This window comes from Aricia agestis, chromosome 8 (assembly GCF_905147365.1).
Source record: "Aricia agestis chromosome 8, ilAriAges1.1, whole genome shotgun sequence".
NCBI classification, from domain to species: domain Eukaryota; kingdom Metazoa; phylum Arthropoda; class Insecta; order Lepidoptera; family Lycaenidae; genus Aricia; species Aricia agestis.
Genome location: NC_056413.1, coordinates 16628591 through 16645413, shown reverse-complemented (window position 1 = coordinate 16645413; position 16823 = coordinate 16628591). Strand labels below are relative to the sequence as shown.

Sequence of the window (16823 nt, the reverse complement as noted above, 5' to 3'; positions counted from 1 at the left end):
ACAGATAGGGGGGCCCACAGGTATGGATTGCTTAGGGCATGACATAGTCTTAATCCGTCACTGCATATTCGTCACGTGTTCGCGACGTTTTCGGTGCGCAGCCGCGACGTATTCGCTGCGCGCCCGCTCTGCCGGAAATCCGCTCGCTTAGCCCCCTGGCTTTTGTTCGAGATCTACACACGCGAAACCGAGAGAGCAAGCTCATAGAACTGGCAGCGCTCGTTTGTAGTAAGTATACAAGAACCATTCGGCATTACTTTTGACCCACTCATACTACTCACCGTGAGCACATCAGTGAAGCTGAGCAGTGACGTCACACTCTCGCCCGCTCGCACCACCTTGAGCGACAGACTGCCGCCGTCCGGGTTAGTGATGTACACGTTCACGCGCCCCGTCTGCACCACGTACACATTCTCGTCCGTGTCGCCTGGAGTGAGAGAGATGGGAGATGTTAAGAGAGAGATAAAGGGATAAGTTCGCAGTGTGTTCTCGTGTGTCGCGTGGCTTTCAACTTTAGAAGAATTAGATACATCTCCTCTCTAATGACGTATACCGTTTAAACAAACAATAACAGAATATTTGTTCAGTGCAGCGAGTGACAATTCAAGAAAGATAAATAATATACTTAATATTTTATTTTAATTCGACATATTATGGGGAAAACACATAAGTAATCGAATAGGGACAAGACATTTTTCCAGAAAATATTTTACATTATTATTTTGTTCTAGTTATTCTTTAAATGTCTTTATTCATGCTAAATGTATTCGCACAAATTTAAGATTATAATAACTAATAAGTAATAACTATGGTTATCACAATAATGAATAATTAATACAAATTAGAATAAATTATTATTTTACTAAGGGAGAGCCGTGCTTCGGCACGAATGGGCCGGCTCGACCGGAGAAATACCACGTTCTCACAGAAAACTGGCGTGAAACAGCGCTTGCGCTATGTTTCGCCGAGTGAGTGAGTTTACCGGAGGCCCAATCCCCTACCCTATTCCCTTCCTTACCCTCCCCTATTATCCTATTCCCTTTTAAAAGGCCGGCAACGCACCTGCAGCTCTTCTGATGCTGCGGGTGTCCATGAGCGACGGTAGTTGCTTTCCATCAGGTGACCCGTTTGCTCGTTTGCCCCGTTATTTCATAAAAAAAACTCGTAAATTAATGGATTCGCATTTAATTTATTATTATTAAGATGATGTCCGACTTTCAATTTTTATCTATGGCTATTCAAGATAGTTATTGTTGTTGATTAAAATATGATCATAATCTTCAAAATAAAACATTTTGATTGATTTTTTAACGGTTTGCGCTGATTGCATTTTATTAAAACAAAATTTTATTACTAACACTCCGCCTTTAAAGATACCATACTTTATATAATTAATATCACTAGAGATCGCCCAATGGTCGAAATTCGACATAACTAACGACATTAGGACTACTACCTATATTTTGTAAAAAGATATTGACTTCATCATAGCTTTTTTCAATTCTTGTCTCTGGGACTCAGCTGATCTCAGAATGGCCGTTTAAGCATTGTCTAATTAATAGTATCTAAAATTAAATAAAAAAAAACAATAATCTATTTTCAATTTGTCAACTTGTTGTCAACAGACTTCAATTATAAATAAAAGAGTATAATTCATATGTATAGGCTTGTCACTCAAAAATCTGTCATTTTTCCTAGTAGTAGTGTCGCAGTGTGTGTAACGTTTTATTTGTTAAAAATATATATGATAAAAGCATCATTTTAAATTAATATTAGCTCGATGCACTCCTTCACCATATAAACTATAACTGTGCGAAATTTCATGCACCTACGTTTCCCCATTTTTCGTAAAAATGGTTACAAAGTTTTTCTCTCACGTATTAATATATAGATATTACCTAGTACGCGACCAAAAAATGTTGGATCCCTTTAGACTAAAAGGGAAGGTTTATAATAGGAAGAAAGTGATACAAAGTTCACCAACCTACCTAGCATACGCCAACGAGATATCTCACTCTACATGTTTTCTCGATGTTTGATGGTTTGTCTCTTCATCTCTATTCACCCTAGCATGACAAAAATTTTTTCTCGCGTAGATCTATCATCGAAATAACGCATTTTTATAGAGTTTGGTCGAGATAATGTCGAGATTTTGACATTATGAGACGAGTCTCATAATGTCAAAAATTAATTATCTCGAGAGTGAGATATCTCGTTGGCGTATGCTAAGTAGGCTGGACATCTAGTGGAAAATAAAATACTAAAATAGCCTTTTGCGAGATCCGAGTAATACATAGTTGCTTGCCTTCTAATGTAAAGTTGTACACATGTGTTGTTACTTATTAGTTGTTTATTAATTTTAATCAGTCATTACGTTGAAAGAGGTCACGCATAGTTAAGTACACCTCTATAAATAACATTAGAAAAATGTCACGTACATTTCAAAACTAAAGTGATAATGGTTTTTATACCTTTTTGTTGACATGAAGGTATCACAATAGTATAACGTAGAATAAATTTAAAGTACAACCTACCTAACCCGTTGTAACCTACATATTGATATCAATATGAAGGTTACTTTAAATTCATCATACTTTATGATAAGAACACTTTATCATGGTCACATAGAAATGAAAAGAGGCAAACGTGTTATATCAAATGAATTGTGACGTGGGAGAGCCATGCTTCGGCACGAATGGGCCGGCTCGACCGGAGAAATACCACGGGCTCATAGAAAACCGGCGTGAAACAGCGTTTGCGCTGTGTTTCGCCAAATGAGTGAGTTTACCGAAGGCCCAATACCCTTCCCTACCCTCTCCTATTTTCTACCCTAACCCTCCCCTATTCCCTTCCCTACCCTCCCCTATTACCCTATTCCCTCTTAAAAGGCCGGCAACGCACCTGCAGCACTTCTGATGCTGCTAGTGTCCATGGGCGACGGAAGTTGCTTTCCATCAGGTGACCCGTTTGCTCGTTTGCCCCCTTATTTAATAAAAAAAAATGATGACTACAGTTTGCCTGTACTCGTTACTTTTTCACACAAAACTACAAAACGGATTTTTATGAAATATGAAATAAAAGTATGTAGTTTAAAGTCTTAAATAAGATACTTTTTATATATTTTTTGTAGATAATGAATAATGATACACTGAATGTGCTAAGGGCCTCTTAAGGCGACTCCTTGATAATTTGGCTGTAGCGATATCGATTTTTCTCAGCAATGATTCCATTTCTTGTTATCTTGCTGTTTCATTTCTTGTTTTCTATGAGAGGCCGGGCCGGCCTCTCATAGAAAACAAGCAATCTAAACATATCCAACACGGTTTTTTACTTTAACGCGGCGTCACGTTATTAGAACAATAATGTAATTAATGCAAATAATTATAATAATTACTTATTATGATATTATGCAAAAATAAGCCACAAATTGTGTTTTTGTATGGGAGCCCCCCTTAATTTTATTTTAATATTATTATTAATTATTAAAGTACATATACAATTAAGGATTTTATAAGAATTGCAAGTGTCTACTTATTACCATTATTGAAATCGAGCAATAAAGGCCAAAAAATCACTTTTCTTGTATGGAAGCCCCCTTAATTATTAATTTTATTTTGTTTTTAGTATTTGTGGTTATAGCGGCAACAGAAATACACAATCCGTTAAAATTTCAGAGTCTAGCTATAGCGGTTTTTGAGATACAGCCTGGAGACAGACAGACGGACAGACAGACAACGAAGTCTTAGTAATAGGGTCCCGTTGTACCCTTTGGGTACGGAACCCTAAAAAGTAAGATTTCAGACGGAAAGAGCGGGACTTACCTAAAATCTTAATACAAGTTTTAATTTAAAGGACATGTTCTTTTTTTTGGCCAGCCTAGTGTACTCACTTGTGGCGGTACCCACAATTAGAGACATATTCCTGCATCGCACACACTCACCGACTTTAAACAGGAACGATCCAGCGGGCAGATTCAGTATCTCGGTGTACTTGCACAGCATGAGGAAGACGGGCTTCTCGAAGTGGCCGAAGACTCTTATGCTGTGCAGCATGTATAACGCATCTGGTGGAACTCTGTCGTCGCTGGTCAGGTCCTCCTCGAGGTATTCAGCTGGGGGCTCCAGGACCTGGGTAGGATGTACTGATAGTTTAAAAACAATTAAGTACATTAAGCAAACTTTTTTAACAGATTCTCCATATTACTCTTTCTGTCAAGTTAAGTGATGGATAGCCTATCCGGCACTTATCAGGAAGTGGTGAAACAGGCCCTTACACATTATTTATTAATAACTAGACGTTCCACGCGGCTTCGCCCGCCTAAATTTGAAATTTCACAGGCAAATAAGATAAGCCCACAAAAATTAACCTATGATCTACTTTTTATCTATGCCAAATAACATAAAAATTGCTACAGTAGTTTGCGAGATAAACCCTTTCAAAGAGTTACGGGCGCCGTCTAGTTTGCAATACAACCATTAGGTATTTCAAACGAAGCCTAGTATTTTTGCTCAATAGGACATTGAACAAACACATTAAAAGAAAACGGTATTTTCGTGCTCGGAATTTATCAAGGCGATCAGTCGACCTTGTTTCATTGTTTACACTCGTTTAAATTGGTCGTTGAATTCGATATTTTTTTCGATGTAACAATATCAAAAACGTCACAAATGATCATTGTTCGTGCGATTATTTCTTTTTTATAGATTTTTATAGTTTTCCAAAAGGTGTAATGAGAAACAAAATGTCAAGACTCAAGACCCACGAAGAGACACCTCGAATCCCGGGAAAGGACATCTATCTTATATATATAAAATGGACTAGCTGTTGCCCGCGACTTCGTCCGCGTGGACTTCAGTTTATAGCGCGCGATGTCAACAAAATTGGTGTCAAAAGCTTTTATAAAAAAACCCTGGTACCCATTAAATCAATACAGCTGTGCAGTGTGCAAACAATAAGTACTTCATTTTTGTATGTTAAACTTTATATATTATGCCAAATTTTAAAGCTTATTTAGCCCCCCAATTACACAACTTTACCCATAAACTATTTATCATTGATAGGTTTAGCCCCAATTTCACCAACGTCTGTTAGTGTTAACAGCTTGTTAAAATATCCTGTCTTCTCTTTCATTCATATGAAAAACGAAACAGCTAACGTGATACTAATTCGAGCATTAACTTTAACAGTCGTTGGTGAAATTTGGTATTAAGGTTACGTCACTGCCTGCACAGATAAAGTACTGAGTTATTTAATACCGTAGAATAGATATAACAATCGAAAAAAATCGAGACTTAAATGTAAGATGATACCACCTCTTATAGAAAGACTTTTGAGCAAGCGTCAGCGCGATGTAGAAGACGCAAGGCGCCATCTATTATGAATTTTTTGAACAAATTTACGACCCTTACAACCCTTTTTTCTAGTAAAAAAGTAGCCTATGTCCTTTCTCAGGCTTTAGACTATCAGTATACAAAATTTCATTACAATCGGTTCGGTAGTTTTGGCGTTTGGCGTGAAAGCGAGACTGACGGACAGAGATACTTTCGCATTCATAATATTAGTACAGATTATGTGCACACTGCACAGCTGTTTTTGGGTATTTTGATTAATTAAGAGGATTCCACACCGCCCTTTTTTCCATACAAACGTTGTCCCCTGTTTCCTCCCTGGATAATGCTAGTAGAGTTATATTTTTTTTCCTGAATATCTACGGCCACTAATACAATGTCCCTATGTTTTATTTTTTTTTCATAATTTAATTATTAAATAAGATATGAACGTTCAAAAACCCAAAAAAATGGCCAGATTTTCCACTGTGTTCAAACGTCCAGAAAACAGATTTGGCTAGATTATACAAAAAAAGTAAAACATAGGAACACAGCTCAAGCCTTTTTTTAATCTTTAATGAAAAAAGTACTTAAATCGGTTAAGTTTTGGAGAAGGAATCAGGGGACAACGAATCGTTGATTTTCTGGATTTTCTGCAGTTGTCTCTATCGTGTTCTGCGGTATAGGCTTGAGGTAAGGGAGACAGCTATAGATATTACACGTACTTTTTTTTCATTTCTCTAGCCGCTGTTGTATCCTCTTAAGGGCCGCGCTACACCGGAATGGCAGCGGCGAGGCAAGTACTTTCAGCGCTGCCATTCCTGTGTAGCGCGCTGCGCGGCCCTAAGAGGGGTACCACTTACCAGGGTTTTAAAAAGTTTTTAAATTTGATACAAATTTTGTTGACACCGCGCGCTATAAACTAAAGTCCACGCGGACGAAGTCGCGGGCAACAGCTAGTTATGAATAAAAACAATAATATATAATAAAGTAGGTATGATTAGTTCTGTTATAATAATGAAGTAAAAAAAATAAAAGCGCCATCTGTTTTCATATATTAGAATTAAAATGTTGATTGCATTGATATATTTTCTGGATGGAATATAGGCCAACACAACACACTCGAACTCCTTAGAAATGCAGTAGGAGTTCTATAAGATAAGATAGATTGATTATTATTATAGCAAGTGATAACATTATTAAACATAATATTCTAACGTATTAAAAACTATAAACAAAAACATAACAACTAATAAGTATGATTAGTTCTATGTTACAACGAAGTAAAAAAAAGCGCCATCTGTTGAATCGTATTAGAACTAAAATGTTCATTGCATCGCGTCGATATATTTCTGGATTTTTTATAACATTATACATAAAATATATTTAAGATTTTTGAAATATTATTTTAATACACATCCAAGACCCAGGAACATTGAAAACTTTTTGTTCCGCCTGCGGGACTCGAACCCAGGACCCCCGGGATGAGCGCTGGCCACGCGCAATGCGAAGTAATTTTCATCGATATTTTCATGGAAATAAGATATTTTCCCACATCAAAATGTAGCCTATGTCCTTTCTCAGACTCTAGAATAACTGTGTACAAAATTTCATTGCAATCTATTCAGTAGTTTTGGCGTGAAAGCGAGACAGACAGGCAGACAGACAGACAGATAGACAGAGACACTTTCGCAGTATATTTCGCAGTATTTATAAGTCGCGGGCAACAGCTAGTTATGAATAAAAACAATAATATATAATAAAGTAGGTATGATTAGTTCTGTTATAATAATGAAGTAAAAAATAAAGCGCCATCTGTTTTCATATATTAGAATGAAAATGTTGATTGCATTGATATATTTTCTGGATGGAATATAGGCCAACACAACACACTCGAACTCCTTAGAAATGCAGTAGGAGTTCTATAAGATAAGATAGATTGATTATTATTATAGCAAGTGATAATATTATTAAACATAATATTCTAACGTATTAAAAACTATAAACAAAAACATAATAACTAATAAGTATGATTAGTTCTATGTTACAACGAAGTAAAAAAAAGCGCCATCTGTTGAATTGTATTAGAACTAAAATGTTCATTGCATCGCGTCGATATATTTCTGGATTTTTTATAATATTATACATAAAATATATTTAAGACTAGCTGTTGCCCGCGACTTCGTCCGCGTGGACTTCAGTTTATAGCGCGCGATGTCAACAAAATTGGTGTCAAAAGCTTTTATAAAAAAACCCTGGTACCCCTTAAATCAATACAGCTGTGCAGTGTGCAAACAATAAGTACTTCATTTTTGTATGTTAAACTTTATGTATTATGCCAAATTTTAAAGCTTATTTAGCCCCCCAATTACACAACTTTACCCATAAACTATTTATCATTGATAGGTTTAGCCCCAATTTCACCAACGTCTGTTAGTGTTAACAGCTTGTTAAAATATCCTGTCTTCTCTTTCATTCATATGAAAAACGAAACAGCTAACGTGATACTAATTCGAGCATTAACTTTAACAGTCGTTGGTGAAATTTGGTCTTAAGGTTACGTCACTGCCTGCACAGATAAAGTACTGAGTTATTTAATACCGTAGAATAGATATAACAATCGAAAAAAATCGAGACTTAAATGTAAGATGATACCACCTCTTATAGAAAGACTTTTGAGCAAGCGTCAGCGCCATGTAGAAGACGCACGGCGCCATATGAACGCCATTATGAATTTTTTGAACAAATTTACGACCCTTACAACCCTTTTTTCCAGTAAAAAAGTAGCTTGTGTCCTTTCTCAGGCTTTAGACTATCAGTATACAAAATTTCATTACAATCGGTTCGGTAGTTTTGGCGTTTGGCGTGAAAGCGAGCCTGACAGACAGACAGACAGACAGAGATACTTTCGCATTCATAATATTAGTACAGATTATGTGCACACTGCACAGCTGTTTTTGGGTATTTTGATTAATTAAGGGCCGCGCTACACCGGAATGGCAGCGGCGAGGCGAGCACTTTCAGCGCTGCCATTCCGGTGTAGCGCGCTGCGCGGCCCTAAGAGGGGTACCACTTACCAGGGTTTTAAAAAGTTTTTAAATTTGACACAAATTTTGTTGACACCGCGCACTATAAACTAAAGTCCACGCGGACGAAGTCGCGGGCAACAGCTAGTTATGAATAAAAACAATAATATATAATAAAGTAGGTATGATTAGTTCTGTTATAATAATGAAGTAAAAAATAAAGCGCCATCTGTTTTCATATATTAGAATTAAAATGTAAAAATATTTTCTGGATGGAATATAGGCCAACACAACACACTCGAACTCCTTAGAAATGCAGTAGGAGTTCTATAAGATCAGATAGATTGATTATTATTATAGCAAGTGATAATATTATTAAACATAATATTCTAACGTATTAAAAACTATAAACAAAAACATAATAACTAATAAGTATGATTAGTTCTATGTTACAACGAAGTAAAAAAAAAGCGCCATCTGTTGAATCGTATTAGAACTAAAATGTTCATTGCATCGCGTCGATATATTTCTGGATTTTTTATAATATTATACATAAAATATATTTAAGATTTTTGAAATATTATTTTAATACACATCCAAGACCCAGGAACATTGAAAACTTTTTGTTCCGCCTGCGGGACTCGAACCCAGGACCCCCGGGATGAGCGCTGGCCACGCGCAATGCGAAGTAATTTTCATCGATATTTTCATGGAAATAAGATATTTTCCCACATTAAAATGTAGCCTATGTCCTTTCTCAGACTCTAGAATAACTGTGTACAAAATTTCATTGCAATCGGTTCAGTAGTTTTGGCGTGAAAGCGAGACAGACAGACAGACAGACAGACAGACAGAGATACTTTCGCATTTATAATATTAGTATAGATTAAAATGTAAAAATATTTTCTGGATGGAATATAGGCCAACACAACACACTCGAACTCCTTAGAAATGCAGTAGGAGTTCTATAAGATCAGATAGATTGATTATTATTATAGCAAGTGATAATATTATTAAACATAATATTCTAACGTATTAAAAACTATAAACAAAAACATAATAACTAATAAGTATGATTAGTTCTATGTTACAACGAAGTAAAAAAAAAGCGCCATCTGTTGAATCGTATTAGAACTAAAATGTTCATTGCATCGCGTCGATATATTTCTGGATTTTTTATAATATTATACATAAAATATATTTAAGATTTTTGAAATATTATTTTAATACACATCCAAGACCCAGGAACATTGAAAACTTTTTGTTCCGCCTGCGGGACTCGAACCCAGGACCCCCGGGATGAGCGCTGGCCACGCGCAATGCGAAGTAATTTTCATCGATATTTTCATGGAAATAAGATATTTTCCCACATCAAAATGTAGCCTATGTCCTTTCTCAGACTCTAGAATAACTGTGTACAAAATTTCATTGCAATCGGTTCAGTAGTTTTGGCGTGAAAGCGAGACAGACAGACAGACAGACAGACAGACAGACAGACAGACAGACAGACAGACAGAGATACTTTCGCATTTATAATATTAGTTTTTTATAATATTATACATAAAATATATTTAAGATTTTTGAAATATTATTTTAATACACATCCAAGACCCAGGAACATTGAAAACTTTTTGTTCCGCCTGCGGGACTCGAACCCAGGACCCCCGGGATGAGCGCTGGCCACGCGCAATGCGAAGTAATTTTCATCGATATTTTCATGGAAATAAGATATTTTCCCACATCAAAATGTAGCCTATGTCCTTTCTCAGACCCTAGAATAACTGTGTACAAAATTTCATTGCAATCGGTTCAGTAGTTTTGGCGTGAAAGCGAGACAGACAGACAGACAGACAGACAGACAGACAGACAGACAGAGATACTTTCGCATTTATAATATTAGTATAGATTTCTAATTATGTTAGTAACGCTATAACTCGATAACGGCTGGAGCAATTCTGCTAATTTTAGTCTTAAAATAATCCTTGAAGTCCGGGCAAGGTTACAAAGTGACACGAAGTTCGCCGGGACAGCTAGTAAAATATATATTTTTGGAAGAATGTACGGTTCTCGCATTTTGTATACCTACCAGAATATTGACTGCGATGACACAATAAATGACTTCATGCCTTGTCTTACAACTTACCACCAACCAGGGGCGTAGCTACCGCCGTATGTTCTGGGCCACTGTGGCCCCTATTACGTGCGTGAAGTACCTTCCCAAACAAATTTTATAAGGGCCTCACGAAGGCACGCTACGCTTTTGATACCAACCATAGCTAATATGCATATATGCTGCATACTAATTTTCATAAAAAACATTGTACCATCGATGATCGAGTTGACGGACGGCCTACGTCATTTGGATGGGCTATATCAATTCAATGCTAACCGTGATCTGTCGGCTGGGTTTGACCATAAAGTTAATATACCTAGCGGAACAGAACAACAATCTCAAGCTGTCAAACGAAACCAAAATTTGTTTTCATCTGTGTGAAAAATATATGTGCGTATACACTTACACAAGCATGATTGAACATGAATTCTATACGATTAAATTGTCAACGTGCGGCACGTGCCGACTGGACGTCAAAAAAGGAGTGCTGCTGTCATGTATCACACGTCTCTTTTTACCACGCAATGCTACTGATAGTGACATCTCTCTTGCTCAGGCCTTTGTTTCTCTATTCCGCTAGGTATATAACTTTATGGGTTTGACATAACACGACCATATTACCTAGGTCCCCCGTCTGCCTATGAATCAACTTCTCTGAACTTCAACATCACACAACTCTTACGGCCTATATTTACCTTAAGCTGTTCAGGTGCCGTATCCTTCTTCAACTGCAGCAGTTTCCTGGCGAACCTCATGACTGCCCTCCTCTTCCTCCCCTGCCCGGAGTTGGAGATGGACTTCACCTTCCTGAGCATCCGTCGCCCGTAGAACAGCATCTTGTCCCGCTTCCGGAACCGCTTGGCTGGCTCCATTGATGCCGTGCCAAGGGGGCCAGTAAGTTCTAGAGAGAATAAGCCAAGTTCTGTTAGCTTGTTTGTTTTTGTTAAAACTCTGTATGCAGAGTTGAGAACTCAAGAATACTTCTGAGGTCCATAAAAAAATGGATCACAATACAAATAGTTGTTCTCAGAATTTTCTATCATTTTTATTATACTTTGCACTTTAGGTATTTTTTTCATGTAAGAAATCAAAAGACTTACCTTTTGCCCTCCATCTTTTGTAATAGTAGAAGCATACAACTAGAAAGGAAACCAGCAAGCAACCTCCAAAGGACCACAGCAACTGAAAAAAAAATAATTTAAATTACAATTTTTATACAAATTGGCATGTAAATATGCCATACTATTATGTAAATAAACATTTAAATGTTCGCAATAAATTAAAATTTTCTACCCACTTATAATATCCTGATTTTAATAATTTATTCTTGCAAAAATACAAAAATAATAAATTTCAATTTAATATTCCTAAAATTTTATTTTTTGGAAATTCATGAGTCATGAGTAGACATCGGATTATATGCATTTGCATACTTCCATATTCAAATACATATAATGGGGCTTTTTAGGCGATAGTGCATATTTTGGCATTTTTTTGTTGATAGTGCATATTTCGGCCATATTATGCCCTCGTAGTTTCCAAACTAGCTATCATAATACACACCGAGGCCACGAAACAGAGGTATGATAGATCAAAACCCTTCAAATTTGTAGCCTACCCTTGTTTAAAGACTTCCGCAATTTAAAGACTTCCGCCGTTTAAAGACTACCCGAAGTACAATATCCTTCTAGAAACAAAATGTTTCTTTGTAGTTGGCCACATTTGAAAAAAATTGAATAAAGTCAGTAATTAACTTCCATGGGCACTAAGATTGTAAGTAGGGAAAGAAGAAAAAGTCCTGGATTTAATGGAATTATGAAAATTTGTGCATTTATTATGAGCAACACCGGAAAACTCTTTCAAAAAGAATACATTTTTATAATAAGTGACTTTTGATTGTGCATATTTTGTGCATATTTCGGCAATTTTTTCGTGCATATTTGCATACATATTTCGGCACTTTGATCGTGCATATAATCCGATGTCTAGTCATGAGCATGACACATTTTGAAATCATAATATCATAACCATACTACATGTATAGCTATATATGTTTCTTTCTTAATTTTACTTTCTATTTATAATATTATGTGGAACAATGATATTTTACAAGACCTGTTGTCGAAATCATATTTTGTAATCTTATTATAAACTTATTACTTACATTATATCTTACTAAAATGTGCCATGTTATGACATTCAGATTATATTTTGTGGAGATAAAGGAATCGCATCAAACTATCGTTTTAATAGATAAGACTAAATAATCTAAATATTTATAATAAAAATAATGTGATAAGAAATTATTTCAAATTATATATTTAGTGTAAGTACGCACATACGGTTTTGCTCGATCAAGCAATCACGAAGAGTAAAAACCACGGCTCATTCAGTGTTGCTCGATAGTTTTACTCCGTTTCGAAGGAAATTAGCTACGACTAATAAAAACTAAGAGAGAGAACTGTGTCAAAAATTTGTCAATCCAGCTCGATTCGAGCATTCAAACTGGCTCGATGCGAGCCATCTGTGTCAGCTGTGAGTTTTGCGGTCCACACGGTGGTTTTTGCTCGACTTCAAGTAAAACTATCGAGCAAAACCATATGTGGGTACTTAGCATTAGATGGTCTAGTGCTAAGTACCCACTGTCATGTTCTTAAACTTGTCGTAAAAAAAATTATACACATTGCAGTTAATATTAATTCATGCTAAATTTTCACTATCACGCTTCTATCTAGAGGCTGTAAGGTAGGGTCGCCTAAGATCGGACGCTTTTTTGTCGAGTTCGGACCGTGTTAAAAAACATTGCTTTTATCATTTCCTATAACTATTTTACAAATGGACTGCTAGAGGAAGTTATTAGAAATAAAACAAATAATCTGGTCACTTTTCGTTTAATTCGATATACGCTGTAGATTATGTGAGACACGTCTTCAAAGGGACACAATAGTTTTCTTGACTACTTTAAAACCTGGCAAAGCCAAAGTTTGGACTACTGCTTAATTTCGCCCTTGAAGCTGTGGCATTAGAGTACACAAAAGGAAAATATCCGGTCTTAAATTGAAAAAAACATACCACAAAATCGTCCTGTAATTTTGCGTGGTGTGGCAAAGACAGGTAATTATTATTTTTTTGGCATTTTTTAGTCCGATCTTCCCTCCCAAGGCTAATGTGAGCAAAATTGAGTTTCTCAAACTTCATTCAGTCAGCCTCGGGTAGCAATGTAGCATTCGGAAGATAGAGATTTAAGACCAGACATATAGTTACTTATGTGCTAAAATAGGGCTGAACTGAACTAAACTCATAGATAAATAGAATTACACTACCTATATACCTAATTTAGAACCCATGCATATAAATGATGGAAGTAAAAATGGCTGCTGTGCTATTATTTACCTGCGTGGGTTATTGCCTATTGCTAGGTACTTACATAATTAAAATTTGTCACAAACCATACTATGAAAAAATGAAATAAAAAGTGGAGGTTTTCTTTAAGAACTTTTATTATTCTTTTATACTTTTTTTATAACATAAATATTAAATAAACTTACCTTTATTTGAACCAATAGAAAATTAATATAATCCTAGCAAAAAAGAATTATGCGAATACTCAGCAAGGAATTTAAATGTGATTTACTTTGTTTTTTACCATTGAAAAATCCGGAACTAAAACTGCGAAGCTATCTCAAGGATATTGATTGCTATTGCGGAAAATACTTGAACATCTTGCAATTTATAACTTCATAATAAACGTACAGTTTGTTTTTCATTAATAAAATACTGATTTTCAATTACTACTGACAACAATAGTCGTATTAGAATTAACAAAATGTTACTCACTTGATTGTCCTGAAAACTATTTGACCATTCGGATGTCCAGGTCTGAATAGCGAACATATCTTCTTTATCTTTTAAATTATTAAATAGTCCAAAAACGTCCATTGTAAATTGTAGTAATTTAGAAGCACTCTTATTAAATTATTTTTGTTTTTGTGGAACTTCGTCGAACATGGTCGTTTCGCTTCCGATTTTCGCGATAATATCTGTGTTGCTATTCTATGAAGAATATATATTTTATATTATTTTTCTCCACAGAGCAATAAAAACATTGTTTTTCTCTTATAATTATTGATGTTTATTATACTTTATTACCCGACTGTATGCCCGACTGCCAGCCTCTCGAGACGGCTGTGGTGGTTGCACTCGCTATAAAATACCAAAGAAAGCGTCGAAAAATAGAATATTGGGTGCATCCCAAGTGCATCCACTATGGAGCGATCCCGTGGAGCGATCGGCTGACTCTCGGGAAAGAAGAAGGGGAATATTTTTGTATGGGACCCGTACCCAAGCTGTAGCACGTTGAGACATATATCAAAGGAAAGGGCTTGAAAAGTTGAACACTTTATTGTACGACGAAAAATCTCTAAATCATGGGAGAAAAAAGTTAATGAGGGTAGAAGGTAAGAAAAAATCACAAAAAAACACTCTGTATTATTGCATCAATTTATAGTGTTGCTAATATTTGTAAGGAATCAGTTCTAGAAAGTAATCGTATGTGACAAACTTAAGGAAACTGTTATATTTTATTATATTCTTTCATAATTTAAAGAAATGTATGAGAAAACAATAAAACCTTGAAAATCTAACCTTTCCTGGATTTTATCGTTTATATTATAATCATTAATCACTTTGGAGAAATGTTTTATAAATGGCAATACTAGCGAATGGCGCAATAATACAGACTGTTTTATTTTTTCCGAAAATGAAAAAATAACATCTGTATTATTGAATTAATTTGTAGTGTTGCTAGTAAGCTATAATTTCTCAAAAGTAATCATATATGCAGGGCCATCTCTAGCCCATGTGGCGCCCGTGTGAAAACATTACCCTAGCGCCCCCTAACAAGCGGGCGCGCGGTCTAAATGAAATGGATACAAAGTAAAAGTACAGTTTGTCCGGCCGCTTAAGGGTGAGGACTCTAAGCGGTGGCTTCTTTCGTTCCACCAGACGAACTATAACAGCACATCAAGTTACCACATAGGTACTGTCAAATTTCTCCAATATAAAATAGATAACAAACTCTATTGTTATTTGTTTGTAGATTGAAGTTTTTTTCGGTTTTGACCATGATGTGCTCTTGAGTCTTGACTGACCCTAACAAGCCTAACCCCAAAACGTAAATTTTATATCGCTAAGTACTTCAATTTTACTTTAAATTTCATGTTCTATACTTATTAAACATCACATCATCACAACATCGGTATTAATTCGATTTTATTGAAGAGCTCTAACTTCTCTACATCCCGAAGAGCCAGCATGGCACAGTTTGTTTTCTAAATTGCAACACTGTGCTTTTTTGTATCTAGATCCAATTAATCCTCCCACTAGGTACCTATTTTGAAAAAACGAGCGATAGGACACTCACTATTACACCAAATTAGTATAATCTTCATTTATGTGTTTTAAGGTTCATTTCACGTTGAAAAATAAAGATTATAATATTTATATTGCAAGAGCCGAGCGCATTCAGCTCATGGCACGCCTTGCTTTGCTGTAATTCTACAAATATAAGAAGAGCTTCGGATACTACACAAAAATGTTTGCAAACTGGAGTTCTTTTTACGTTGGTCAATAAAGCGTGGGCCGTGGGCCGAGTGCGAGCGGCGCTTGGCGCCCCTAGGACCGCGGCGCCCGTGTGCACCGCACACATTGCACCTAAGGGAAAGACGCCCCTGCATATATGGCAAACTCAAGGAAAGTATTGTATTTCAATAAATTGCTTCATATTTCAAAGAAGTGTATGAGAAAACAATAAAATGCTGAATGTCGAACATTTGCCTGATTTTTTCGTTAATTATCTCTCTGGATAAATTGTTTATAATTAGCAATACCTTCGCATGGTGCAATAATATACTAAAATATAACACTTTCCTTAAGTTTGTCATATACGATTAATTTCCAGAAATTATTTCTTACCAGCAACAGTATAAATTGATGCAATAATACAGGGTGATTTTTTGTGATTTTTTCTTACCTTCTACCCTCATTAACTTTTTTCTCCCATGGTTGGAGATTTTTCGTCATACAATAAAATGTTCAACTTTTCAAGCCCCATTTAGTATATGTCTCAACGTGCTACATTGGTGGGTACGAAATGCCCCTAATTCTTTACACTAGTTTTATGAAATTGAGAGCATACCCAAAAAAAATTTTTTTAGTTACTTTAGAATGAGTGTCGAAAGTACTCTAGTATTTACTCTAGTATTTTATAAACTCATTGCTGCAAGTACACACAAACTCACGCAGCGGCGGTCGAGTGGCAACTGGCCAGTCGGCAACTTTTTTGTTGCCCGTGCGCGC

General features: G+C 36.0%; 1 protein-coding gene across 10 annotated transcripts in view; it reads right to left on the bottom strand.

The window, feature by feature from the left end:
• Positions 1-14503, bottom strand: part of LOC121729954 (neuropathy target esterase sws) — a 47379-nt gene extending 32876 nt beyond the window's left edge. For all 10 annotated transcript variants that reach the window (XM_042118704.1, XM_042118705.1, XM_042118708.1 and 7 more), the window contains exons 1-5: positions 14304-14503; positions 11567-11648; positions 11162-11367; positions 3941-4127; positions 282-427 (exon numbers count right to left, since the gene is read on the bottom strand). In XM_042118704.1, the coding sequence (XP_041974638.1) occupies positions 282-427; positions 3941-4127; positions 11162-11367; positions 11567-11648; positions 14304-14405 (723 nt within the window). In that variant the 5' untranslated portion in view covers positions 14406-14503. The remainder of the gene's footprint in view (positions 1-281; positions 428-3940; positions 4128-11161; positions 11368-11566; positions 11649-14303) is intronic.
• Between the last annotated feature and the right edge of the window lie 2320 nt (positions 14504-16823).